The 27329-nt window shown below is 42.8% G+C and overlaps 2 protein-coding genes across 3 annotated transcripts; one reads left to right on the top strand and one right to left on the bottom strand.

Annotated features, from left to right (window-relative positions):
* LOC117262113 (zinc finger homeobox protein 3-like) lies at window positions 1-17842 on the bottom strand. The gene is made up of 11 exons (XM_033634802.2): window positions 17504-17842; window positions 12846-14547; window positions 12225-12763; window positions 11874-12087; window positions 11106-11213; window positions 10861-10991; window positions 10564-10674; window positions 8913-9063; window positions 3994-8795; window positions 3194-3859; window positions 1-3067 (listed from the first exon to the last, which is right to left on the bottom strand). Exons 2-11 carry the CDS (start codon window positions 14509-14511, stop codon window positions 2951-2953), a joined length of 8505 nt encoding a protein of 2834 aa, XP_033490693.2. The 5' UTR covers window positions 14512-14547; window positions 17504-17842; the 3' UTR covers window positions 1-2950.
* gtf3c6 (general transcription factor IIIC, polypeptide 6, alpha) lies at window positions 16980-27266 on the top strand. 2 transcript variants are annotated; one of them, XM_033634875.2, is made up of 7 exons: window positions 16980-17131; window positions 23591-23624; window positions 24683-24763; window positions 24895-24958; window positions 25518-25562; window positions 25662-25769; window positions 25991-27266. In XM_033634875.2, the coding sequence occupies exons 2-7, from the start codon at window positions 23601-23603 to the stop codon at window positions 26113-26115; spliced, it is 447 nt and encodes a 148-aa protein (XP_033490766.1). In that variant the 5' UTR covers window positions 16980-17131; window positions 23591-23600; the 3' UTR covers window positions 26116-27266. The 2 variants fall into 2 exon arrangements, with proteins under 2 accessions (XP_033490766.1, XP_033490767.1); XM_033634876.2 differs by lacking the exon at window positions 16980-17131 and having other exon boundaries at window positions 23455-23624; window positions 25994-27266.
* Window positions 27267-27329: the final 63 nt, after the last annotated feature.

Here is a 27329-nt window from a genome sequence, read left to right as displayed (position 1 = left end):
TGCACCAAAGCAGACTTTATTTAGCTCAGTGGAGTATGGGAAGGGAAAGGAAGAGAAACACACACCAGTAGGGGAGAACTTGGGGAGGGAGAGTATAGAGACACACTAAACCACTGGAGCAGGACATAAGGACAGGTGCACATCACAGGTATCTTTTTGGTCATCACTATGGCAACAACATATCCAGAAAAAAATGAAAAGAATAGTTTTACCTAGAGTAAGGATAACAGAGTCCCTTCACCATAGAGGACCCCAATATGTACATCTTACAGTCACTAAGATCAAGAGAATACGACAGAAATGAAATTGAAAATAATCTGTATACAAAAAAACTGCCTTTGTGGTATTTGGAATGCACATTTCTGTACAGAAGAAAGCTCATTGGTATTGTCGTAAACATTGGTTAGTTTAAGAACAAAAAAAAAATGACAGAGTTAGTCAGTCCACATCCTTTGGAAAGTTGACTGTGTGTCAGTCTGAGTTCAGCAAAGCTGTTGTAGCTGGACAAATGGACTAGAGACATTGCAACACAGAAAGACTGACACCATACCGCTGGAAGGTTTGGGGCTGAACTCCTTCAAATAGCTATGCAGTATCTCCATAAGTATTGAGAAGTTAATGCCCCAAGCAGATTTCTCTAAAACTGGAAGCTTGAAAAAATATTTCTGGTATTACGAAAGCCATTTTTTTTATCTTCTGAGTATCGGGGTAATTAATAGGATACTGAAAAACAAACCTGATGGAATTGAGCCCCACATATCCATTTGTTTTCAACAGAATCAACAGAGGAGCAGTTTATCAACAGCATCACAGGTATCATTACAGTTTGTAGTCATTAAAGCCTAGTGGTAAAGCGATCAGAGCATGCATCTTTCTACAGTATCGTTAGAAACTACAGTACATTAGCAGCAAACTGGACATCCTTAAGGGCTGAAGTTCAACACTATGGTAGAAAAGAAAGAAAAATAAACTGCAACATTTCTCAAGAGAAGTAAAACTCTTTAACCGCTATATTACAGACTGCCATGGCTCTAGTTTGGGGTTTTGGTTACAGTCTCCAGTGTGCTTATGAGAGGCAGAAAACAGTAGCTTAGATATAGGGACTCCTTCCTTCTTTAAAAACAGCAATACATCGTCAAGTAAACAGTAGCGCTTTTTTTTTTGTAGGTCATATGGTTAAAGTATTATCACGTCTTTGGATTTTTGTCTTAAAGCATTAATTATTGTTTAGCTATTATTGTTATATTATCATTATTACAGTTAGAATAAGGACTGGTTGCAAATGAACACAGGAAGAAAGGTAGAGAGCAAAACAGGAAAGTAGGTAGGGAGGGAGGAAGAGGGAAAATAAATTAAGTGTACAAAAATAACATCAATAACATCCGAAGTTTTTCTCAGCTTTGCGCAGTAGCTCCCCATCGGTAAGTGGAAAAGGGAGCTATGTCTCAATCATCCAATGAAGTCTTGAGTCAACCATACAAAAGCTAAATACTGTACATTTACCCCTCACACTATTAAACACTTTAGTTTCAATAAGGTTTTTGTAACAATCTATTACTCAGAGGTGAAAAGCTCAGATCTTTGAAATACAGGTGTTTTTTGTAGATATCTTTTTAATACTTAGTCCAAGGTTAAACCATGTCTCTTCTGTTTTAAAAACAGAAAAGTACAGTATTAAGATCACATTTGAAGCAGAGCCATGTTGAGCTGTTGACCTGAGCATAGAAAGCTTTACATTAATCACATAACATTGGTCAGCCATTGGTATATTCAAATAGAACGGAAAGGCAGTAAGTCACCTTGCCGGAACATATCAAAGCTGTCATAATCTTTTCATAATCATGACACTATATCGAAGCAAGACAGTTTATCTCAATCCATAAGATTTATATTAAGAAACTATTACTAAACACACACAATGTAAATTTGAGTTTGGTTAAAGTTTTCATATACAGTATAATGGTTGAGTGCTATAAAAAATAGTTTGCCCCGTTCAGGACAAACTGGCCTTTACGTTCTGTGCTATTTGGGCTGTTATCCACTAAAGGAACATAGAAGGTGTACATGTACAACAGAAGACTCATCATTGGCTTGTGGAGGGTGAAGCTGCATCCTGGCACCGTATCAGTCTATTAGTACTCGGCTTACTTTTGCCAGCTGCAGATCTCACCCCTTCACCGTACAGACGTCAGCTCTGCAGTTTGTTATTGAAAACAAACGTGTTGAAACTAAATCCACAGACATGTAAAATTTTGGTTACGAGCTTTGGAATCTGAGTCAGTCTTTACAAAAGCTCTATGCGAATACCTCCGTCTATTTCAAGGATATTTTTCCTTTTTTTTTTTTTTTCCCCCATCTTCTTCTTCATCATCCACTGTTAACTGCTTTGTTTTTCTTCAAGTTTATCTTTTGGAGCTCTCTATTTACACTAAAATCTCTTTGACAATTTCTTTTCCAGCCTCTTACAGACTGGCACTACTTGCTACACAGCTAGTCATCTAGCACTGTCTGGTGGAGGGCCCACTGTGAGTCTGTCGTGCAGACTGAGAGGTAGACTGCAGGTCTAGCTGGGCAGTGAGGTCACATACTTGGAGAATGCTCTTTGGCCTCTGTGGCATCTGGTTGGTTTTTATCAAGGTGGTGTTTGGTTGTAGTAAGGTGTCTGACGGAATAGGGAGAGGAGCTCTTTTCAACAAGAAAGGACAGACCAGGAAAGAGTTTAAGAACGATATGAAAAGAGGAAAGCTGTGGTAGAGAGGACTTGGTTTGGGCTCTCTCCTACTTTCAGTTGAGAGAGTTTCTCTTTGGGCCACTGTGGCTCGGCATCTTTGGGGTGTTTCGGTTACAGGTTTGGCAGCAAAGTGAACAGGGTGTGGTGGTCGACAGCAGGTGCAGGAGGGGTTTGGGGTGGATGAAGTAGAAAGAAGCAATGGGACCGTAGTCTGCCTCTCTAAGCTCTGTCTCTCTCCCCTGCCCCTGCGGACAACTCGGCCTGCTCCCTCTCTGCAGAGTCAGAGCTCAGGCTCCTGGCCCTCTTCTCCTTGGCTCTGGCATTCTGGAACCACACCTGCAAAAAAATTATATGAATACATTAGCCATTACCTTTAAATAATTGTTCTGAAACACGTTTTTAATCTTTAATAAACGCAGTTCAAACTGCATTTTCTCATTTATGAATATTTGAAACATTTACCTGCACCACTCGGTGAGGCAGTCCCAGCTCCTGGCCCAGTGTCTCACACTCATGTCGGTTAGGGGTACGGTGGCTCCTGTAGAAGTCTCTGAGCTGGAGTACCTGGAAGTGGCTCATCTGTGTCCTTTGGCGCTGCTGCTGTTGTTGCTGCTGTTGCAGACTTTGTGTCTCACCCCAATCTGAGCTTGGACCCCCAGATCCCTCAGGACTAGGAGACCCTTGGTCAGCCATACTGGAACCCTCCTCACATGGGTACTCCTCGTCCTCCTCCTCATAGTCCTCATCCTCCTCTGGGTTGTTCAGATCAGTGTGTGACGATAAAGAGGTTACAGGCAGCTTCACAGTTGACTCTTTGTTAATGATGACATAGCCATGGTTTGGGATGAGGTTGGAGGAGACAGACGGGCCCGGTCTGTCCATGACAGATGACAGAGCCATTCCAGTCTGCCCGTTGGATCCATTACTCATCGATAAGTTGAAGCCCGCTCTTTCAGCCTCTGCCCAGTGGCGTGACCTCATATGGGCATCCAGAGCGCTCTTTACCTTGAAGAGAGCCCTGCAGAATGGGCAACGCAGGTGGTTCAAACCCATGCTGAAACTGGATCCTGGCCCCATTGATCGGAACTGTCCTTTTCTCTCTCTGGCCCGTGTATTTTGAAACCAGACCTGTGAGGGAAAGACCAGCATTTTTTTAAATTCCAGATACACAAAAGCAACAAGTCATTTTCTATACATGGCTTTCTATTTCTCTCTCTCAAAAACATTGACATATTCAAACACAGCAAACATCCATAAAATACCTGAACCACACGTCTTGTGAGGCCTACATCCCGTGCAATGCCTTCCAGGACTCCTCTGGTGGGGTTAGAGTCCATACTGTAGCGCTGATACAACACTTCAAGCTGTTCTGGAGTGATGGTGGTTCTCTGACGCTTATCCCTTCGATGCTCTTCCTCAATCTCTCTACTGCCCCTTTGGCCTTCAAAGCTGGTTTCTGACATTAGCTTTGAACTCTGCTTCATCTGTGTCAGGGAACTTTGAGAGAGGCTGGTGAGGGTGTTGCTTGGGTGATCAGAGAGTGTGTTCTTAATTTGTATGCTGTTTAAATGTGAAATCATAGGATGTGTGGGATTAGGGTGCATCTGGGACATAGCTCCTGAAAGCATTTGACTGGCCATTAAGGTGTGGTTGGGGTGGAGCATCATATAAGGCATGGTTCGGTCTGTAAAGCCAGAGTGGAGAAATTGGACCTGGGATTGAGCTGCCAGAAGGTGCCTGGTCTGATGCTCCTGCCACAGCTGGAATGAGGGCAAGGACATTGGGCACAGGCTGCACTGGAACTGAGCCTGGGTTTGGGGTTGGAGCTGTTTTTTTGGCTGGGTTTCAGTGGATAGGCCAGAGGTGGCATCAGGCACCCGACTGTGGCTCGTTTCAGACTCTGGAGCAGCAGGGAGGCTGGGTGAACTATCACCAGGCTTTTCAACAGCTTGATCAGCAGGAGGGCTGTGGGTATGCCCCTGGCTGGAATGAGCTGTGGACACGATGGTGGTAACTGTTTTTTGTGAAGAGGAGGAAGAGTGAGTCTGGGGTCTTTCTGAAGTACTTTCTGGCTGCACATCGGGCTGAGGTTGTGGAGAGGACCCTGTTATTATGGCCTGAACAACTTCCTTAACCTGGATGTCTGCATCTGAAATTCCATTTTGAGTTTGAACAAGACCTGGGCTCTTGTTAGCCTGAGGAGGAATTGTTTTATCTTCTTGTTTCCCAATAACAGGTGTTGGTTCACCTTTGGCTGTTGAATGCTCAGTTTCTGTGCACTGAGAGGAAGAATCAAGGACTGGTGAGTCAGGGGTGCTGTAATACTCATAAGTCAGATCCATGGAGTTTTCATTCTGAGATTCACCTTGTCTTTCATCCACACAGCTGTTATCCCCAATATCACCATCATCATCATTCTTGTAGCAGCCATTTCTCTGTTTGTGAATGTTGTCAAGCTGGTTCTTCCCCTCTAATCCATCATCTGTGCCCCGGTCTTGATTTTTGCGGGCTCTCTGCCTAGCATTTTGAAACCATACAACAATGACTCTGTTAGGGAGAGACAGCAGAGCAGACAACCTGTCATATTCTTCCTCTCTAGGATAAGGAGTAGCCTCGAACACTCCCTGCAGGGTCTCCAGCTGTTGCTCCGTGAAGCGGGTTCGGGAGGAGCGCCGGCCCCTATGGAGCTCTCCTCTCTGGAGCTCTGTTGTCTGGGGCTGTGAGGAGGTGTTGGCTGTAAGGCCTGGTGACAGTGAACATGGAGACATTGTCAGAGGCTGGTTTTGTGCTACTTCCTCTCTGGACTCCTCCAGGGCTGTGGTTGGGGGGTTATTAAAATTGTAAGGGGAATCCTTGTCTCGCTGGCGCTCTTTAAATAAGGTGTTGCGAAACCAGTGTTTGATGACTTTATGAGGCAGACCAGAAAGAGTAGACATCTTGTTAATCTCTTCATCACTGGGGAGGCTGTTAATATCAAAGTGTTTCCTCAGAACAGTCAGTTGCTCCTCAGAGATTCGGGTTCGGGTTCTCTTACTCTGTTGGTCAAGTATTGTTGGGCTGACTTGAGGTTGCTGTCCTGTTTGAACGGGGCTGGGCTGAGATGGTTGAGCCAGCAGCGCAGGATTGAGCTGTGGAGGCTGACCTTGCAAAGCTGGGCTGAGCTGGGGTGGCGGGACTAGCAGAGCTGGGCTGAGCTGCGGCTGTTGCCCTAGCAGTGTCGGGTTGAGTTGAGATTGGTACAGCTTGGCCAACTCAGGGTTCACACTTGAGTCTAACCAAGGTTGGGGCTGGAGACTCACAGACTGCATCATAACTGGAGGGAGAAGAGGAAGGTCCATGGGAAAAGGAATGGGAGGTAGGGGGAGCTTAGGTAAAGGTAGTGGGGCTATAGGAAGTTGGGGCAAGGAAAGAGGAAGCATAGGTATTTTAGGTAAGGAAAGAGGTATGGAGTTAGCTGGGGGTGTGGTATGAGAAGAAGCTGCAGCAGATGTGCTTGAGATGGCTGCTTCTTGTGGGTTTTCTTGAGGTTGAGAAGGAAATTGAGGAGAAGAAGGTGCGGGGGCAGTTGGTGTCAGTTCAGCTGGAGTACATGTTTTGGTTATGGGATCTGAAAATGAGGGTGCAGGTGATGGTGCAAGAGTTTTAACTTGAGGCATAACTGGTTCTGATGCTGGTTCTGATTCTGGGGAAGGGGCTGGGGCAGCAGCTGAAGCAGTTGAATTCTCCGCAGATTTTGGCTGTGTGAGAGGGTACATCTGGTCATACTGCAGCCTGTATTCTCTGGAAAACCTCTCAAGTGCAGGAGTGGGAAACAGCATCCTATGAATGTACTCCCGGTGGCTTTTTAAAATCAAGGCATCTGAAAAAAACTTGCCACAGTCTCTACATTTTTCTCCTCTACCACAACATCCTTTCTCTTTGTTTGTGGATTCCTCATCTTTCTGAATTTTCTCTTGTGGAAAGTTTTCTATCTCCCTGTTGGCCTCTACTTCTTTGTTATCCTCATCACAGCCCTCCATCTTTTCCTCCTGTAGTCCACTAAACTCAGCTCTTTGTTCATCTGAGCATACCTCCATCTTGTTGATATGAGAGCATTCTTGTTTCTCCAGTATCATATGAGTTGATATCTGCTGCTGGTGTCTGTGTCTACTTTGTATGTATTGCAGTGCCAGCTCATAGCCATAACTCTGCAGCAGGGCTCGAAGAGGCTCCCCGTTCACAGCAGCATAGGGCACTCTGGGAGGAGGACACTGCAATCCCAGAAGATTATATGAGGATGAATCTGTTTCTTCCCTCTGACTCTCATTTTTAACAGTAGGAGCAGGCATTTCTTCTTTTTCTTCCTCAAGACTAGAACTGCTTTGTTCTCTTTCTGACCTGTTGATGGAGGATCCACTGCAGCCAGCTTCAACCTTGGCTTCACACTCAACAAGATCTTTTGCTTGGCTAACAGCTGGGTTTGAACTTTGTCTCTGGATTTCTTTCTCATCTATGCAAGGTTGGTACTCCTTTTTATCTTCTGCCTTAACCTGTTCTTTTAGGATGGAATTGACAGACACTAACTGACTAAGTTCTAGACTCTTAACAGCTAACTCTGGGTTAAGATTCATGTCTCCTGACAAGTAAAAGGGCAGAAGAAGTTGCTGCTGCAGAGAGAGCAAGTTCTCTGGTGCCAGAGGGAAGTGTTGTTTAAGAAGATTCTCTGTCCCTATGGGAAGGTGCTGCATCAATTGGGACTGGAATAGAGCTGTGTGTTGTTGTAACTGAGCTTGGGCCTGCGCCTGAGCCTGGGCTAACTGCTGCTGTTGTATTAACATAAGCTGGTTTCGTGATGCTATAATTTCCGCCACTCTCTTTTTAGCCTGCTGGCTGTCAGTTGGGTTAGAGAGGGCTGGCTGGGCCTCGGCTGCTAAGCCAGCGCCTAATAGTAAAGAGGTTGAAGAGCTTACTACATCTGGCCTCTTGGTGAAAGGCAAACTCTTGGATGTTTCTTCTCTGGTGGTAGCAGCCTGAGTAGCAGTGGTGGGGACTGATACTGGAGCAGCTACACTTGTTGCTGGGGTCTGTGGTGCTGAGTTCTGGGCAGCACGGGCTCTAGTCTGATGAAGGACAGAGCGAAGATGTATGTCCAGTGTGGAGCTCTGGCTATAGCCCACTCCACACAATCGGCAGCGGTAGGGTCTAGGATCTGGGCCACGGGGAGCCTCAGGGGCAGCAACACCTGTGCCAGAGTCCTGCAGGGCTCGTCTGGCCCGATGGAGATGGCTCACAGAGTTATAGTGGACCAGAAGAATTGTTTTCTGAGTAAAAGATTCAGAGCATATTGTGCATTTGTAGGGCCTGGTTGGATCCAGATATCGGTCCATTGTGGGGTTCGAACTCTTTTTGACAAGAGAGCTGGAAGTAGGTTCTGATATGATCTCCTCATGTGGCCCTTTCTCTGGCTCAGTTAAATCCTCCTCACCTCCATCAGCTTCACCAATCATGTCTTTCTCTTTTAATTTTACTTCCTCTTTTTGTTCCTCCTTTCCCTCCATGCCTAGTGCTTCTTCCTCTATCTCTTCATCCTCATCCTCTCCTGCTTCTTGACCCACTTGAGGTGATAAACTAAAATCTTGTTGAACTGAATTTTTATTATGCTCCATGTACTGAGCAGTGTGAGGCGGCAAGAGTGTATTCTGCCCGTGTGTGTTGTCCAGCTGCGAGTGTGTGTTCTGCATGTGTCTCTGCAGGGCCTCCTGACTGCGGCATTGTCTAGAACAGAGGGGGCACTCTGTCGCCGCCCTCATGGCATGGTACTGCCAGTGCAGCTGGAGCTTCTCCTGAGTGGGGAACGCCAGGCTGCACCTGCTGCAACGGAACCGGTAACCATGGCGATCAGAGAGGGGAGGGAGGTCGCCGGGTGGAGAGGTGGGCGGGGAGGAGGGGGGTGTCTGAGTTGGGGACTGAGGAGCCAGTCTGCCATTGGAAGGGTGAGTGGTGTTGTCTTCTAGGGGTGGGGTGAGAAGAGCTGTGACATCTTTGGGTGCGGCTACATCTCCCTCAGTGTTCTCCACTGAAATGCCTGCAAAATGCATACAAACAGTAAACAGTAAATTTTAAATAACATTAGATCAAGGAGACAATGTGTTTTCAATCAACTGCTATGACACCTAAGTTTTACGATGCGTTTCATACCAACCTTTGTTTTTCTGTGAATCAACTGAGGCACTGGTTTCAGCAGTGTCGGAACAATTTGCATTGTTATCCTTGGTGTTTTTATTTTTCTGAGTATCATCTGTCTGTGGTTCCGTCTGCAGCTCAGGCTGCGGTTGTCCCATGGGTGGTGTGACCTGGAAGAGAAAGAAATTTAATGATCTGTCAATTTTGTTTTCCTTTTGGTTTTTATTGCCACTTATACTCTGTTGTTTTACCAATTCAGACCGAAAGAAATATGGGATATTACCATATTTCCTTAATCCAATGTTATGAATAAAACATTTAATTGTACAGCATAATAGCAAGCAAATATCAAGATGTATAAACATGAGTGCCTGCACACCCTGTCCTAATATCATAAAACATTAAAGTGTGAATCTGTAAGTGTATCGTTACATCTTGCACCTGCCTGCACAGCATTATCGACAGCAAGGCACATCAATTTGGTAATAAGTGTATATGGTTGAGATATGTGGCTCTGCCCTTCAGCTCCCTACGACACCCTCCAACATGCCCCAAGGGTTTAATAAAACTTTACTGAGCTGAATAATGAATTTATTTAAAATCATTCTTCATATAGAAAACCTCCATCTCCACAGCTTCAAGCACTGAGAGCAAATACTATATCTATGCGAACAGCTAGCTACCCTTAGGAAAGAACGGGCAGCTAAAGATGAGATTTACATGACAAGAGTTTTCTCTGCGTAACAGCTTCATAAGAGAGAAAGAGAATAACCACACACACACACATACACACTGCAGAGAAAACTGAAGGTCAGGCTTAATCTAGAGAGCGTAATTGGAAAGCAAGGTACATAATGGCCATCATCACCTCAGTCTGAATTAATGAACCTCAATTACTATCAGAGAGAGTGAGGGAGGGGAAGGAGGGAGGATGACGGTGGGGGGGGGGGTAAGGGGTGTAGAATATGAAAAAGAGAGAGAGCAGGGAGAGGGAGGGAGAAAGTATGGGGCAATGAACAAAAAAAACTGCTTCGGAGAGGGAGAGAGTGAGTAAGGGAGGGGTAACGCATAAGAAATTGAGAGAGAGCTTGGGAGAGACAGAAAGGGAGGGGCAGGGACAGAGATTGCTGAATAGGAATGATAGGAGTAGCTGGAGGGGGGAGGGAGGGACAGCAGAGGGGAGAAAGGGTGAAAAGCAGTCAGTCAAGTGGAGGCGAAGAGCGCAAGAGACAAAGGCCACTTAGCATACGGGCCAGGGAGATGGAGGATGGTGATGTGGATAGATGACCAGTCTTTGTTAGTTGGAGAGACACAGTAAAAAGCATGGGGGCCCCTTTTTAGCTTGACTGCACTTCTGGTAATAGAGGGCTACTTAAACATGCATTATAGAAAGACTGGCTTTTCCCTCACTCACTCAGTCAAACCCTCTCTCTTCCACTCTAAAAGACGCGCATACACATACACACCGAATGCACGGCTGCATCAAAGATGATAGCGGGGAGCTACTTAAACATGCATTAAAAAAAGCGCTGCCTTTCTCTCTGGTGCCTTCTTAATGGAATTGTCTCCCTACATTTCACTCTCCCCCATCCCCCATCGCTTTGCCTTCTCGTTTTCTTTTGCTTCCCGACAAACGCAAATACAACGAATACACACTTGCATACACTTACTGTGCTGATGAGCTTGTCTACACAGTCCTGCGCCACACTGTGCACATGTGTGAGATGCTGTCGAAGGTGTGTGTGTGGGAGTTTAACCTGGCACAAAGGGCACTGGACAGTCTGAGAGAGGCGAGAGAGGAGAGAAGTGAGAAAAAAGGTTAAAAAGTGTTGAATTAGAAGGCTGAAAGAGAGCTAAGATGTGCATGTCTGTTTGTTTGTGGGGTTACACGAGAACTGCATTTATTGTGACAGTTTTATATTCACGTGGACACACTTAAATTATTAAAATGTGTGTCCACTGCTCACCTGCTGGTTCTCATTTTGCTGGTGTATTCTGGGGCGTTTGGTTGAGTTTTCCATTTCCTCGCTTCCAGAGGATGGACGCTTGACTGAGGGCAATGACTCCCTCTTTTCTTGTTCCTCCTCCCTTGTTTCATCTTCAAATAAACATTCATAACATGTAAACATATCGATATTTACTATGTATGTAAAATATTATCATGCTATCATTTGAGTTAACTGTAAGTTGTAGAATGTTGAAGCAGCCGTACCCGTCTCCTCAGACATCTGTTTCGACCCCATGTTACATGTGTCTTTGGTTGTGTCCAAAGGACCAGTGGTGGTCTCACTGAAAGTTTCCATGTCCTCACTGAGCTCTCCTGGGGACATGACAAATAATCATGTTACACAAACACTGCGCTTCATACAATATGTTCTCACAAACTATCAGGCTAATTGTAGTTTATATTATCCTCTAGATAGCATGCTTCAAAAAGACCAATGTCTTTGGGCCACACTTCATTCTTCTTGCTTGCCTCCATACACTATTGATCAAGTATTGATTCTCCATTAGATTCTCCTCAGAGGTGGAGTAGAGGTAATATGGACTTACAACACATCAGTTCACCTCGATAAGTCTTAATCCGCACATGGACAAATCACAGGATACACTTAATTTACAAGTGAAGTGCTGAACTACTAATTTTAGATGTTTTGCCAGCAGTTCAGACAGACTCTCCAGACGATGCAAATCCAGTGTTTTATCTTGAACAGACTGGTGACGAGCCTCCACCTCCCCCATTCTTATCCAGGGGATTTGTATTGGTCCATTGATTAGCAGGTGCTAGTTAGCTGTTGTCAGGGGTTATTGGGGATATAACAAGGATGTGTATCGACAAATCAATTTTCTTGATCAATATCTCACCAACGGCCATTACTCATTTTCTCTCTCTTTTCATCTTAATCCCCTGCCTGCTCTCTGACGTCAGCAAGCACATGCAACATGAAATCAAATACAGCCACAAGGTTCATGTTCTCACCTGTGACACCATCAGGGCTTTTCCTGATGGTAAAAATGGCTGCCAGCTCCTCTCCACCCATTGGTTGCAGCTGTAGTAGCCCTTCCCTCTGCTGATGGGTTGCGGTTTGACTGTGTTTCAGTACTTGGAGTTTAGAAGAGGAGGAGTGGTTGCATAATAGACAATGGAACAGCCACGAACCTCCATCAACCTCACCATCATACTGCTGCAGGAACTAAAAACAATGAGGTAGAAAGGAGTGAATGAAAGTTATTATGGTTGGTTTACATCTAGTCTGATTATCCTATATGTTGTTTCAAATGCTGCTTGCATGTCCAAAGACAAAAAGGTTATTATTGAGAGTGTACTGACTCGGTAAACCCGGACGCTGGCCTCGTGGTGTGAACTGAGGGAATGTCCTCGTAACTTGTCCAAACTGCTTGTCACGTAGTCACACAGGTTGCACCTCAGCTGAATGGGGTTGCCCTTGGCAATAAGGGCAGCCCCCTCCTGACCCCTGTCCCCACCCTCCTGGAGGTGAGCAGCGAGCTGGTACCGGGTGCGGTGTCTGTCAGTCTGGCAGTGCAAGGAGAAGTTAGCCCTCAACGGGGTGGTGTAGCCGCACAGCCTGCAGTGGCAGCCACCAGCAACCAGGGAGCACCACTCAGACTGGGGCAGAGAGCGAGGGGCGTTCAGGTGCTGCTCCACAGACTCTATGCTGTCGGACGAAAAGCAGGAGCAGACAAGGCATTGAAACACACCCTGGGAGAGGGGTTCAGTGGGGGACAGAGACGGGGCTGGAGGGGGAGAGGGAGAAGGGGAGGGAGATGGAGTCAGTGTAGACCCAAGGGTGACTGGCTGTTCTGTGACTTGTTGACTGGTCAGCCGCATGTTCAAGGAGATCTCGGCACCTGAAACACAGAAAGAAACCCAGTAAGAATGTGCAAATCTTTAAAATTTTTATGTTGGATAACAGCGAGATGCATTACTCACCTGTGTTTTGTAGGTGTTTCAGCTGCGGGGCAAGACTCCTGCAGTGAGACAGATAGTAACCTCTCTGGAGCCGTAGCATGTTATGTGTGTGTTTCTCGCTGGTGGTGTGTATGCGCAGGTTGCGGGCAATGCTGGTCTCATAGTCGCACACATCACACCGCCACCGCTTACCATGAGAGTGAGAGTGTGCAGGTGGTGTGAGCTTGGTGGGTTGGGTAGTAGGCGTGGGGATAGAGAGTGGGGGCTTGTACACGGGCTCATCCACTGCGTGACCGTTGGAGGAGCCGCTATTGTTGGTAATGTGAGAGGTGTGCATGTGACCATTCGAGTGTCCCCCACTTTGAACGTTATTAAGGTGTTTATCCGACTGCATGTGTATGCTGAGGTTGCCTTTCGATGAGGTAGCATAGTCACACACCTCACAGCGGTAGGGCTTGTAGCCACAGGCGTAGGTTTCACCACGGGCCAAGCGAGGATGGGGTTTCCCCGAACTGCAATATCCACACACACCTCGTGTTGCGCCGCCACACACACACTTTCCCCCGGAGGCGCCACACACACACTGGCCTCCAGTCTCCGGATGTTTCTCTTTCATGTGGACTTGCAGTGTATGCTGAGACTTGTAGTGCCAGTTACACTTGGGGCATTTCAGCGTCTTGCAGGAGTTGCGTGAGTGCATTATGGTCATGTGACTGGTCAGTGAATTAGGAGAGAGGTCTTGGTTGAGGTTTTTAAGGACAGCTTCTTTCTGTTCTTCTTCTTTGTCTCTCTCATCATCCACCTCTGTGTCTAGCTGGCTGTCATTTGGTTCTGGAGCTTTGGCACCATCTCCATTGGAAATGGAAGAGTGAGGAACCCCTGCCGGCCCATCATCCTCAGCAGGTGTACTGGCAGGTTCCATACCTGCCAGTGGAAAAGCCAGAGTAGACTGCTGGGACTTAAAGCTCTGAGGAAACCCAGAAATCCAGCCCTGATCTCCCTTAATGTCTTTTACCTCTGTCTCGCTCAGCAGGGCAGAAGAGGAGGACGGACAAGTGAAGTGCTTTGGAGAGGTGGAAAGAAAAGGGAAGGGCTTTGGAGAGGTGGAAGGAGTGGGGGAGGGCTTTGGAGAGGCGGCTGTTTTGCTGTCGAGTGTGCCACTGGCCTTTGCAGTGCTGGAAGAAGAGCTGTGCTGGCTCTGTTGAGGTAATAAAGAACATTTGGATTTGGTTTGGCTTTGGTTTGAGATGGCCTCCTCCTCTTCCTTCTCCTCCTCTCCGCCTCTGCTGCTAAGGGCTGCTGGGAGGCCCCCTGTAACTGACGCCTCTCCCACACCTACACGCACCTCCCCTTCTTCCTTCCTTTGCCCTGACAAATATCCCTCCCCGAAGTCTTCCTTCATCCCCTGCTTTTGACACACTCCATTCTCCTGTGAACGTCGGCCTCCTTCTTCCTGCTCACCTCCCTGGGTCTCTTTTCGAGCCTGGGACCCCTCTGCGCCCTCCTCCTCCTGCTGTGGCAGGGTCAGGGGCTCTTTGGCAGGGGCCATGGCTGAGGTATGAGAGGATGACCCCTGCTCCGGAATGACCACTAGGGTCAGGAGAGGAAGAGATAAAGCCTGGGGACTGAGGTCAGCATCTCTTTCCTCTCCTCCCCCTCCATCCCCTCCTCCCTCACCGCTGTCCATACCAGAGGCTACAGCTTCCACGCATTACTACCCCACCTGTGTTTCAGATACAGAGAACAAGGAGAAGAGAGGAGAGTCAGAGACAGAAGGAAAGTGAAGGGAGAAAAGAGGAGAAAATGAAATACATGAGTCATGTAAATAATATTGCATAACAGTGGAAGCCATTGATTACAGTCCCTGGATAGCATCTGTTCAATACTGCCTTCACAGTGCGCAATACAGAGGCTGGTTACTCAGGGGTTAGCGTTAGCCCTTAATGGGAAAATCAATAGCATGAGCGCTAAACTAGGTAGAGGAATGCGGGTAAAGGCTACACAGGAGGTCTATAATATTCCTCAGGGGATAGGATTAAATAAAGAACTGAATGCTTCTGAGCTAAAGGGCTTCCACTAAATTGCCACACTTAGATAAAAGCGGATAAAAGAACAGTTTTTAAAGCCAGTGTAGCTGTCTCTGTGCATGGGTACAGACATATTATGAGAGGGAACAGGATCTGTTTGGCACGAGCCATTTTATAGCACGCAGTGCAAACACAGGGGGTGGTCACAATGTAATAAACACCTGTATAATCTAATTTACTCCAAAATACAACAAATACTTTTAAGATTATACAATTTTTGTTATGATTTCAGACAGATGTTGAAAAGCTGGTAACATTTGAAGCAGTATTTAGTGGCCTTGCAGTGCAGTGTATTATATTCCTCCTCTTACTGAATATGTATAGGATTATGGACACTTCCTGTAAGTTGCATTGCTTGCACATGATAAATATATCCTACATAAACACTGAAGCAATGATGTCTACATTAAAATAATAAATCTCTTCTTGATATATTGTTATATGTATTAAGTGATATGTATGTATTATTGAGGTTTTTAACTGTATATTGTGTTTTGTTTTTCTTGTATGGCTGATAGTATTTTGAGTCTGATGTAGAGGATTTATATCCTGTATCAGATGTATTTTCATTAAATTTCATTAAATTAAATTGAAACTTTATGTATCATGCACTTGGAGTCAAAAGAGCTGCAAAGATTAATCCATTATTTGTCAACTATTAAATTAATTGCCAAAATTTTTGATTGCAAGTAATTGGTTGCAGTAATTTTTTAAGAAAAAAAGTCTACATTCTCTGATTCCAGCTTTTTAAAATGTGATTATTTTCTGGTTTCTTCCCCCCTCTATGACAATAAACTGAATGTCTTTAAGCTGTGGGCAAAACAAGACATTTGAGGATGCCATTTTGGGCTTTAAGGAGGACTGATCAACATTTTCACCATTTTCTGACTTTGTACAGACCAAACAACTTATCGATTAATCAGGAAGATAATCGACAGATCAGTCAACAATGTAAATAAACCTTAGTTGCAGCTCTAATAGTTAATGATGGTGGAGTGTTTATAAGACAATTTAAAGCAGTGTTTAGATTAATCTCTATTTCAAGACTGAAATTTTAATTTAATGTTTAATGACCATAAACATTAAGGTTCATCATTAAAATCGCCAAAAATTAATCAGTGAGGTTTCACAAATAATCTTAATCACCAGCATAATCATGCATCACTAGAGAGATTTCCTAAAAAATGACTCGGGCCTCTCCTCCTCTTCGGTTTCTTACTGACAGATGGATGCCAGATGAGGCAGATACGTCTCCCTTACTATGTGTGTGTATGTGTGTGTGTGTGTGTGTGTGTGTGTGTGTGTGTGTGTCCCACAATCTCATTACTGACCTTTTTTAATCAAAGAGAGACCTTAATGTACCCTTTCACCTTCTCCTTCAACCAACCAGCCCCCTCCTCCTCCTCCTCCTCCTCCTCCTGCTTAAACACTCTCCCTCTCCCCCTGTAGCCACCCCCCTCTCCCTTCTCTGCACCTTAAAGATATATGGCTCATATCGGCACTCTGATAGTGCTTTAATGCACTGTGTTTATGTCACAGGCCACAGACCCTTGCCCACTGCAGCTGTCCACTGTCCCGCCGGAGAGCGCTGAGGGCCCGAGCCTGCCTGCCAGCAGCTGAGAACAGTCTCTAATCTGATAAAGATTTTCATTTACACTGCAATCAATAACCCGGGTCTATCGGCAATGTAACTATTTATACAAACATTCCTGGCTCTCTATCGATCACAAGTGCGGGAAACCATCATTTAACAACGTGTGTGTACATCTATGTGTGTGTGTGTTAATGGGAGTGAATCCTGTTGGGCACTGCAAACTGATTCTGATCATGTCAATTAGGCACACACACACAAAACACCTAAAATATTACATTTAATAAATGAAAATATGAGTGTATATGGCATTTTTGCTATCAGGTGTGCATGGTACAGATTTGGCAACATATAACAATGGCCAAACCAACTAAAAGTGTGTCCTCTGAATCTCTTAGGCTGGTGTGTGTGCGTGTGTGTGCGCGTGTGCGTGTGTGTGTGTGCGTGTATGAGGGAGAAAGGAGAGACAGGGGTGTGAAGGGGAGAGAGAAAGACACACAGAGAAGAGTTGTGTGTGGCTATACTTTAGGAAAATGCATTTTGTTTGTCTTTGTAGGACCTGGATAAATACAGCTGGACATGGACAAACACTGTTTTGCGTGAGGACCCCGCACACAGCCTACACCAAGGTAATGGCACTGAGCTGTATTATGCATTATTCTGGGAAGCATACTGTTGAGAATACCGGACGGGCAGCGACTTGAAGTTCACTCCCCGTCTCTGTCTGTGTTGTCAAGCCACTGACCAACACTCCAGCCTGCAGACTACTTTAGCCTTTGTTTACAGTGGACCGCACCGTACCACACTCCGATTCAGCCCAACCAAAGAGTGATCGCGTTCAGTCTCCAGTAACAGGTGACTCAATGCACAAGCAGATCAACAAAAGCTCGATTTGTGCGGGTTTTACAGGCTGCACTAACCAAACACCCCCTTCCCTCCCCACCGCCGGGAGCTTTGCTTCCTCCCGTCCCTTTAATATCGTAAACAAATGGCAGACTTACATTTCTGCAGCGGCTCTGGTACAAAGCTCCGTACGCTGAATGTGTAGTAGTCCAGAAAACAATCGTATAGAGAGGCCACTCATTCCTTATGAATGATCCTCTGCGTTTTTACGGAGCCAAGGAGGAAAGGGAAAAAAACGGGGAGAGGGAGAGAGAGCAGCGGGGTCCAAGTTGTTACCAAACAACAGTGTAATTAAAGCTACATATAGGCTGTAGTAAACAGAAGATGGGGGACGGAGGGGTTTGTGCGAGCTCCAGAGGTAGAATGAGTTCTGATCACTGTGGGGGAAAAACACTTGGCTCTTTATTCCTGCTAATTAGTTTCCTTCAAAAAATGGCTGAGATTACGCCCAGTGCGCATGTGCGTAATTGCGCAGACACCGCTAATTAGCCCGTTTGGATCAATAGGATTCCGCGAGAGAGAGAGAAAAGGAGAGAAGGGGAGGGAGGGGGAGAGGCTACAGGGGACGCATAGAGAGGACAAGGGGAGAGGAAAATATTAAAAAGTGCGAGAAATTACAGCTGAAACGTTGAATTTTAACACAAATAGAAACATTGTCGCTGAAAAATCCATGAATACATTTTACATGTACGTGAAACCAAATCCTAACTGATTTAAAACATGTATAGAGATATTAATATCGCAGAAAAAAATCTAAATTTAGACATGACAAAATATCACGAATTACAATAAAGTCAAAATAAAGTCAATATTGACCAAAAACAGACATAATTGGCTTTTTACAGGGTTATAATGATGCCAGAAAATATGCCACAAAATGCGACACTATCACCGTGATTCACTGTTGAGGAATACAAGCACACTGCCAGGCCCTGGAGGATTATTTTACCAATATTATATTGGCATTTTGTTTGAGATAAAACAAACATCACACGCTCAAATGTATGCATTATGTCCCAAACTTAAATCGCATTATTTTATTGAAATATTTAAATTCCTGTGGGATACTCTACCTGCTTTGGAAAAGTTATATCTTGTGATAAACGCAAGGTTTTGACAGACTCATAGGGTATTCGTGTGTAACAAAGAGATTTAAAAATAAATGCTTAAAACAAAAGGAAAAATAAGACTCGTCTGAATATGCGTGAATATGAAATGAGACATTGCACCTTTTGGACAGAGGCTGCAGGTCTGGGTTTCGGGCTTTGCTGGGTAATTTTCTCATTTTACAAGACAAAAAATATATACATGAGCGTTAATTGATGTGTCCACTTCTGTGTTTGTCATCACAGAAGACCTTTAGGGTTTTTTTTCTACTTAGGCCGTCCCATCCTCGCCACTCGGGTCTATTGTTATGATAATACTATTGTGAATTTCACGCTGGATGTGCAATCTGTCGATCGTCCATATTTTAGAAGGTGAAACTGCATTTATTTGTAAGATCAAATAGTATCCTTTTACTTTATTAGGATTTGATGTCAAATCTCACCTTGTCCTAATTGTAGGGATATAAATTTTAGAAAGGTGTGAAATGTTACAGCTGAAGTCCCTATGGAGAAAAATATAGGAATATTGCAGTTCTACCACAGAATATAAAAAAGGCTATAGCATTAACTGCAGTACTATCAGCTCACTGTTGCGTGAAACAACCGCACATACAAGGCCATATCGCAATCGTAGGCTACATGAATATTAATAATGATATTTCGCTGTGTTGGTTTTGAGAGTACTGACGTTTTGATTTTTGGTTTATCTTGGTTTGGTTTGATTATTTCCTTGCAATTGTGCAACTATAAATATGTAAAGAGTCGATTGGGCAATTAGTAAAGAGCCAAATGATTTGCCCCTGCGTTTGTAGAGCATCCAATAATTATTTTACGATTTGAAAACGTTTAAAGTGATTGTCTGTCTGGCACATGCCAGCAAGCAAAGATTGCAGGTTATCACAAACATAAATCAGAGACTGTTGTGTTGTCTTCATGCCTACATGGAGATTTTCTGTTGTTGTTATGGCTGCAGTTAGAATGGTGACAATTTTATGTCGTTTTATGAGCAAAAGACAATGACAGTGAATGGTGATATAATTTTAAGGCTGGTCCATATCACTCTGTGTGTGTGTGTGTGTGTGTGTGTGTGTGTGTGTGTGTGTGACAGAGATAACCATTTATCTGCAACGTGCATCATTGTCTTATGGGGTTTGAATAACAAGAAAAATGTTAAAATCATAATTGAAGCAAAAGCAATATGGGGATCTGCTGTTTATTTATTCATCCTTATATGTGCCTTATATGTGCATTTATCATGTGCATATATTTTAATGCTGTAGTGTATTTAAAACACATCAAATTTGTGCTTCGAGAATAACCTGCAAACAGATGTGACGTCAGGGAAAAATGTTTTTAAAAAAAGATTCTGATATATGTATGGAGCTTATTTGAATTTCATCATAACCAAATTACCTTAGAGTTTACACCATAGTGTTGTGACACGATAATAAAATGCTTTCAAATCATCCCTCATATTATTTGCACCACTGCTCCTTGATGTAAATTTCTATTCGTGTTTGCAATTACATTTTTTGGCCCCATTTAAAACAATAAAAAGGGCACACATTTGATTTCTACCTTCACGTGCGAGGGATGAGTCACACACTGTGTTTGCGGTTCACAATTAATGTACACAGAAACACACAGTCCTCCCCAAAGCAGTCCTCACACAAAGTCACATTTTTACAGACTAGAATAAGATACAGTGGAATACTTCTCCTGATGTACGCCTTGAGAAAGTCCAGCACAGATATGAGAGGAGACGCTCCCCCTAACTGACACCGTGACTTCATTTCCGTAGTGATAAATATAGAATTCTAATATTTTACCCATATTAAAGCTCTCATGTGAGTGTACATTTACATTTGCAATTTACACACGCACCCACACACCGTACTTTGCATACACACTCAAACATGCACCGGCTGTACTGTAAAACGCACCATGCCCTCAGGTGTATGCCAGAGGTTGTTGTTTTCACTGTAATATATAGTTAGCCCTTCCACCAATTTACCCTGTCAGTGCTAATGGGGCAATTAACCACCATGATACCCCCCAGGCAGGAGGAGAGCCAAAAGCTCCCCAACTCCAAACTTGTCTTTATGACATTTATATGACAAAATGTGGGGGAAGCTGGGGACCCATCTGACACCTTGGAGGGTCCTTAATGTCACTACCCCCCCTGGCCCCCGCCCCTTTCTGCCCCAGGGTATGGCACTGAGCAGGAAGTGTAATACATCATGTACAGGAGAGGCCTCGTCCAGGAGGGAGAAAACTTTGCACTCTGCGTCCGAGGCTTCAATGGGGCAACTCTGATTTACACACTGTGTCCACTTTGATTCTGAATGTAAACTGGCCTTTACAGCAACACACACACACACTCAGCAAACACACTCCAACTTGACCTCTCCCTTTATTTAAGCCTTTTTGGTGTCTATAAGTCCCTCTATCTTTGTCTCTGCTCACATTCCTCCTGTCCTTCTTGCATCCCCAAGGAGGCAATAACCTCCCTAGCAAGTGCTTCCCCTTGAGCCGTTGTCATAGTAACTTGTGGACTGGTCGACATGACAACCCCACCATGGTCCAGAGATAGATGATAGGCCAGAAATGGGGAGGGAGAAGGCACATGGGGGATTTGCACCCCCTTTAATTTGGTTTGCCTGATTCTGATTCAAAATATTTTTTCTCGCTCTCTGTGAGGGTGAGGTTCGCTCAGCGTCAACCTGCTTTACATTTATACAGGTATTTACAATTACTGTCGGCGTCGGAGTAACACCGCTTAACTGTTAGGCTACCTGCCTTGGTCTACAGCACCTGGATGGCCGTGTAAAAAATTGTAATAGTAAAAATATGAATCTATTTAATGTTGTGCTGTTTTCCTCTCCAAAATTACTAAAACAGAGCTGAAAAAAAATCCAAGCAAATTAATATAAATGTTGAATGCAGAATACCTATATGTTTTTACACTCTGCCCTTTTTAGACATTAAACTGTCTGCTATTTACTGTTATCAACAATGTCCATAGGAGGAAATGCAGATATCTGACAGACCAGGACCATAAAATTGAACCCCCGTCCTCTCAAGACTCCATTTCCCAACCCAGCATAAATTTATTGTCATACCACGATTTAAACAGGTTCAGTATTACCACAGTTCAGTCCGTCATTCATGGCTCCTTCTCAAACAAAATGCAAACATTTGCCAGAACATTTACTGAGTAACATACATGCAAAAGCGTAGGTTTTGGATGGAGACGGGGAGTAAAAATTTGCCCATCTGACATTTAATTTCCTGCATTCTTGTGAATTTTTATGCACAAATTTGCACCTTTTCTGCATCAATATATGGTGTAAATATATTTAATTTTTGTCTAAATAAAAGGACTCTGTTACTGTCATGTTTTTGTTGAAGTGGACAAATGCACACGTCCTGAATATTCAGGGCAATGTTTCCCGTGTCCCTCCTGAAATTTGCTTACATGTGTAAAAGGCACTACAGTAGCTAATAGTTGACCTCGTAGTGTCACACAAATACATTTCACTTCATTTGTAACATCTTCTATTTATTACAACCATCCTGTTTTTTCTAATTAACCAGTGGGATTGTCCTTTAAGTGGAGGGTTCAGTGAGAAAAACTGTCCTCGTGACAGAAATCCCGAGTGGAATGATGAATTTCAACCAGCATCAGGGGTGCTGCCCCTCAGCTGACCCTGATCTCTGACCCCCGTGTACAGGGTAGCACACTAAAAGAGATATGACCCGTAAGGATCGATACGTAGCTTTATTAATCAGGGCTATTAAATAGATATTATATTCCAAATGTATCAAATACCTTTTACATATCAAATAAGAGCAGTTAAGCATTTTGAGGCCAAAAATATAAAAAACTAAATGAAGACTAGTGATTGATAAATGAACAAATATTGAACATGTCATCTTAGAGGCTTCATTATTCTGTTGGTGAAGAATTCCAGGTTTTAAACATTGTTCACCAAAAACAGCAATTTAATTTTTTCTAAATTTGAAATAGATATGTGTTATTTGCCAAAATCCAATAGCGTAAGCAATTTAAATAGTGGAGAATTCCCCAGCCCTTAATAAAACTGATAGAAATATGTGTGAATCACAAAACATCTTTAGCTTAAGAATTATATTATATGTCCATACCTGTTATCATAATGATAGAAATAAATTTATAATTACAGACTGAAATTTTGTCCTTTGATGTGTGTTTATTAAGAATAGGTTTGGCCTTACACCATCACTTGTCACAAAGATCCCGAATTCTGTACAGTCACTGCTGTCCTGCTAAAACAAAACTGGAAAAACTTAGGTGACCTCACACACATGTTCATTATCACCAAGCTAAATGGTTTGATTTTGTGCTTAATTGTTTGTTTCTTTATTGTGCACTTTGATGACGATTCATTCATACCCCCTGTTTCTGTTTAGTTTTGGATATGTGTGATGTGTGTGCTTGTTTTGGTTTTTGTTGCCTCTGCCTTTTGACGGATGAATTTCTCCTCGGGGATCAATAAAGTGTATCGTCTCATTTCATCTCATCTCATCTCATCACCTCCGCTATGGCCTCCTGCAGGAGGACATTAATAACATTAATGTTAGATGTGGATGAGTGTGCCTACAGGTAGCCAATATTTAGATCCAATCATACTCAACCATAAGTAGAATGAAGAAATAGATGGATAGATAGATAGACAGAGAGAAAGCCAGACAGACAGATACACAGGGAGACAGACAGACAGGGAGATGGATAGGTGGGTGCAGGGGGCGGACGGAGGAGGGAGGAGGATTTCATTGTTATTCATTCCATTTCCAGTTCACATTAAATGGCTTTGCAACAAAACATGCAACAAAAAAACTGAGCAACAGCGCCCCTCGTTGTTCGGAGCCCGGAACTGAAAATATGCGAAGCAGAAAAAAATATAATCGGCTTCTCGGGCACCGTACATTCGCGGAAGTTGTCAAAACACTATTTAGCAAGAAAGAACTGGCGATTTATGTGGATAAAACTACATGGAAGAGTATTACACTAATTTCTATAATTGCTTTTTATTCCAGGACTATCAGCATGGACGATGAATGGGAGGAGGAGGTAAGAAAAACCGTTAGCGGACAAACGTTTACAGCAGAGCGGTACCAACATTAGCTTCATGTGGCTAGCATGCTAGCTGACTCATGTTAGACGGTCCTGATAGGCTTATAATAACGACTGCTTTAATTTTAGCGTTCGTTATGGTGTTAACTTTAACCTTTCAACAGAGAGCTTAGAGGACAAACCTCCAACTGAATATTGGTTTTGGTTGTAGGGTGTGTTAATATTGGCTCCTTTACGTGAACGTGTTTGAGAATCTCAGTGAGAAGTCATTCATTTCCATACGTGCCATATTTCAACAATATGTTGTCTCTATTCCAAATGTAGTGGCATATTGGAATCAGTTTGTAAATGATACATATTAGATGAAGGTATAGATGTCTACTTACGAATACCTAATTGTGAATAAGGTTAAGGAGGCGTCCTTCAGAATTATTAATAAATATTACCCTGTCAATCCCTACATGCAGAAATACAAACAAGACTTCAACACAAATTGCTCTTTCTGTAATGAACATCCTGAAACTACTTTACACCTTTTCTGGCATTGTTCTCACACCAAGATATTCTGAAAGGACTTTTGCAGATTTATCATGGGCCATATCTCCAAAGACTTAACATTATTATCAGAAAATGTGTTTAGTTTCCTCAAATACTCAAAAAATGAAGACAAAACTTTTTTATAATTAATTTGGTATTGTATACATAAATGTACGTTTAGCAATAATAAATCTCATATTGTTTTTTTTCTGAAGGATGTTAAATACTTTATGAAACTGCTCTTTGATTCAACCAACAACGACGCTATTAAGACGCTTGACATCTGTATGTCTTATAATATCTTTGTGTAGTATGGTATCCCCCTGGCTGCCTGTTATTGTTATTTAAGTGTTTGTATACTCTCAACTGTAGACACCCTGGCAATTGAAGTAGTTAACTTTATTTTAATGACTTTATTTTTTATCTTTTAAAATATTAAAATCATCCTTTATTTGCAGCAAGTGCAGTTGCTGTGTACATTTCTAACTTAAAACCTTCTCATCTATTTGCATGTTTAGGAGCAGCTTGTTGTAGTGGAGCTCTCCGGTATAATCAGCAACGACTTCCTATCAAAGTGTCGGGGAACATGCAAGATATTGGTGAGTGTCGGATGTTAATGCATTATGTTTCAGGAAGAGAAAAGGCACCATGCATGACAGAAACATTGACAGTGTACAGTATGTCTTTCACTGCAGCAGTCACTAAGTAAGATTTTGTCCCTGTGCGCCAGGATATCGACAGCGAGAAGCCCATGATGCAGGTTGGACAGTATGTGTTCGCAGGGGAATATGAAGGTAAGAATTAACGCTGCAACAATTAATTGATTTATCAGTTAGTTGTCAACTATTATATTTATTGCCAACTGATTTGAGAATCTGTTTAAGTGATTTTTTAAAATATAAAACAAGTCAAAACTCTCTGATTCCAGCTTCTTAAATGTAAATATGTTCTGGTTTCTTTATTCTATGACAGTAAACTGAATGTCTTTGAATTGTTGACAAAACATCATCTTCTTCTCTGGGAAAAACTGAATGACATTTGTCACCATTTTCTGACATTTTATGGACTAAACAACTAACTGATTAATCAAAAAAATAATCAAGAGATTAATCAACAATGAAAGTAATGGTTTGGTTGCAGCCCTAGTAAAAATGAACTTCAAAAAAGCACACAGACCACTTGTAGAGCTTACAACATTATAACTCTATTGTTTGCAATAGATGGTATGGAAACAGAGGCACATAAAGACTATTTTTCCAGCACAAAGGAGCCTCTGTGAACTCCTAATAGATTTTATCATCAAAAAATATATTTTAAACAGAATTTTTACTTATTATCCTTCGATCTTCAAAGATGCGTTGGGAACTTGTGTGCTGTTCGAGGAGGGACCACCAAAAGGTAAGGTTCTACATATATTTTTTTAATGTTTATTGCTGTGTTTTATGTTGTTTTTCCTACTTTCTTTTGTTAATTTTCCATTTTGACGCATGTCTGCAGGTAAAGCTGACAGTGTTCCAGATCTCAAGTACAAGTGTCACACCACGAAGAAACTGATGATGCAAAGAATCTTTCTCGTCGAGAAAAAAGAAGGCGAAACCAGCACAGGTAAGACAGAAAAGCTAAACTCTCATGTTGCAAAATCTGTTGTGATCTTTGTTTTTCTAATACAGATAATATAAGTTCTTTTTGTGACAGATTTTCTACAATGTTGCTTTCCAGGCATAGATTAACCCAACTCATTTTTAATATTATGCAGCTTTACAAAGAACCAACTTTTTGCACAACATCGTGTAAAACCCCGAATGTGACCTTTTGTGTTGTTCCAGCAGGGAGTGGTGATAGTCGTGAACAGATGGACACACCTGGTCAGTCCAATCAAGACAAAGACAAAGATGACAAGTCAGGAGACGATATGGACAACATAGATTTGGAAGACTCGGCAGTGGGCTGAGATATGGAGACTTTGCTATATTACGACCCGGTGTAGAGACACCAGCATCTGTGAGGCTGTGAGGGACTCCATGTCTGAAACAGACAATTCAGAGACAGTTGGATTTCAGCAATAACAAGGAGAGGACTACGTTTTATTGTGATGTCTTGTGTGACAGTCCTTTCCCAGAATCATGTACTGCCTCTTCTTCACTGTACCTCAAAATAAGTGAATTTAATATTTGATGTGAAACATAAATACAGTGAAATGACACCTAAAGAGAAAACATGCTTTTACAACTCATCATGTAAATCCATTACTTTCCTTCCACATATTGGGGGAGGGGGTCTTGGGAAAGGCTGTTACAGAAACGTGGCCGGTGACCTCATCTTAGCAGCAGGAAGTCCTGTCATTGTGCCTCTGTGATATAAACCAGCAGAGGGAGAGAAATCTGCTTTAGCTGCAAAGTCATAGTAGAGATGTGCTCATTGTAGAATGAGTCACTTAAACATTTATAGAAATGAGAACAGTACTTAACGTAAAAAGATGAAGTCATTATGTTTCTGATTTGTGATAAATTGGTTTTATCAGTGGCACTTTGACTAGTGATTTACAGTGTTAAAGCCAACATCAATAAAGGCTTTTTTATTTTTACATTAAAAACTTGCATTCTCCATTTCTATCTCAGGGTGACTGTAGGTCCGTAAAACGTCTTATAACATTAAATTAAATTTCATAAATATTAGGCCTTCAAAGTCATGAAATTAGTCCTAAATTTTATAAAAACATTTTATCTGATTTATCAATCTTTCAATTTCTTTGTCAAAATGAGTCATGATTTTTGTGTGACTGAAAGTCCACATTTCTAATGTTAAAAATCTGTAAACATACCACTGAACCAACTTTATACTTGTGCTTACCTGTTGGCAAAATGTAGATAAACCTAACTCACCTACCTCTTCACAGGACCACATATATAGGCTACTACTTAGCTTTATACCATAATTTTTTTTTAAATCAATGCTTCAGTAAGAAAAAAGAATCTTTGTATAAAAATATGTCTTAAATTTTGTTAAAAATCATCTTTAAAGGGTCTTAAATAGCATGTAATTTAAGTGTCTAATACCTGTACACCCTGTGTCTTAAATGTATTTATTAAATGACTTATTGTGTTGGGTTTCTTTGTCGTTGTGGGATTTTAGCCACAGAACATGTATGTGAATTTTGCATTTTTC

The sequence above is a fragment of the Epinephelus lanceolatus genome, chromosome 5, assembly GCF_041903045.1.
Source record: "Epinephelus lanceolatus isolate andai-2023 chromosome 5, ASM4190304v1, whole genome shotgun sequence".
Lineage (NCBI taxonomy): Eukaryota > Metazoa > Chordata > Actinopteri > Perciformes > Serranidae > Epinephelus > Epinephelus lanceolatus.
Note: the sequence above shows the minus strand (reverse complement) of the source record. Positions and strands in the feature narration are given on the sequence as shown.

Bases quoted from the DNA above. Each gene is read 5' to 3' on its own strand.
- LOC117262113 (XM_033634802.2), bottom strand. From the start codon at position 14,511: ATGGACAGCGGTGAGGGAGGAGGGGATGGAGGGGGAGGAGAGGAAAGA. The intron at 10,675-10,860 runs GTGAGCAGTGGA...CGCCTCTCTCAG, and splicing joins AGCAAAATGAGAACCAGCAG to ACTGTCCAGTGCCCTTTGTG. The intron at 8,796-8,912 runs GTTGGTATGAAA...TGCATTTTGCAG, and splicing joins TGATTCACAGAAAAACAAAG to GCATTTCAGTGGAGAACACT.
- gtf3c6 (XM_033634875.2), top strand. From the start codon at position 23,601: ATGGACGATGAATGGGAGGAGGAG. The intron at 23,625-24,682 runs GTAAGAAAAACC...TTGCATGTTTAG, and splicing joins ACGATGAATGGGAGGAGGAG to GAGCAGCTTGTTGTAGTGGA. The intron at 24,764-24,894 runs GTGAGTGTCGGA...CCTGTGCGCCAG, and splicing joins GGGGAACATGCAAGATATTG to GATATCGACAGCGAGAAGCC.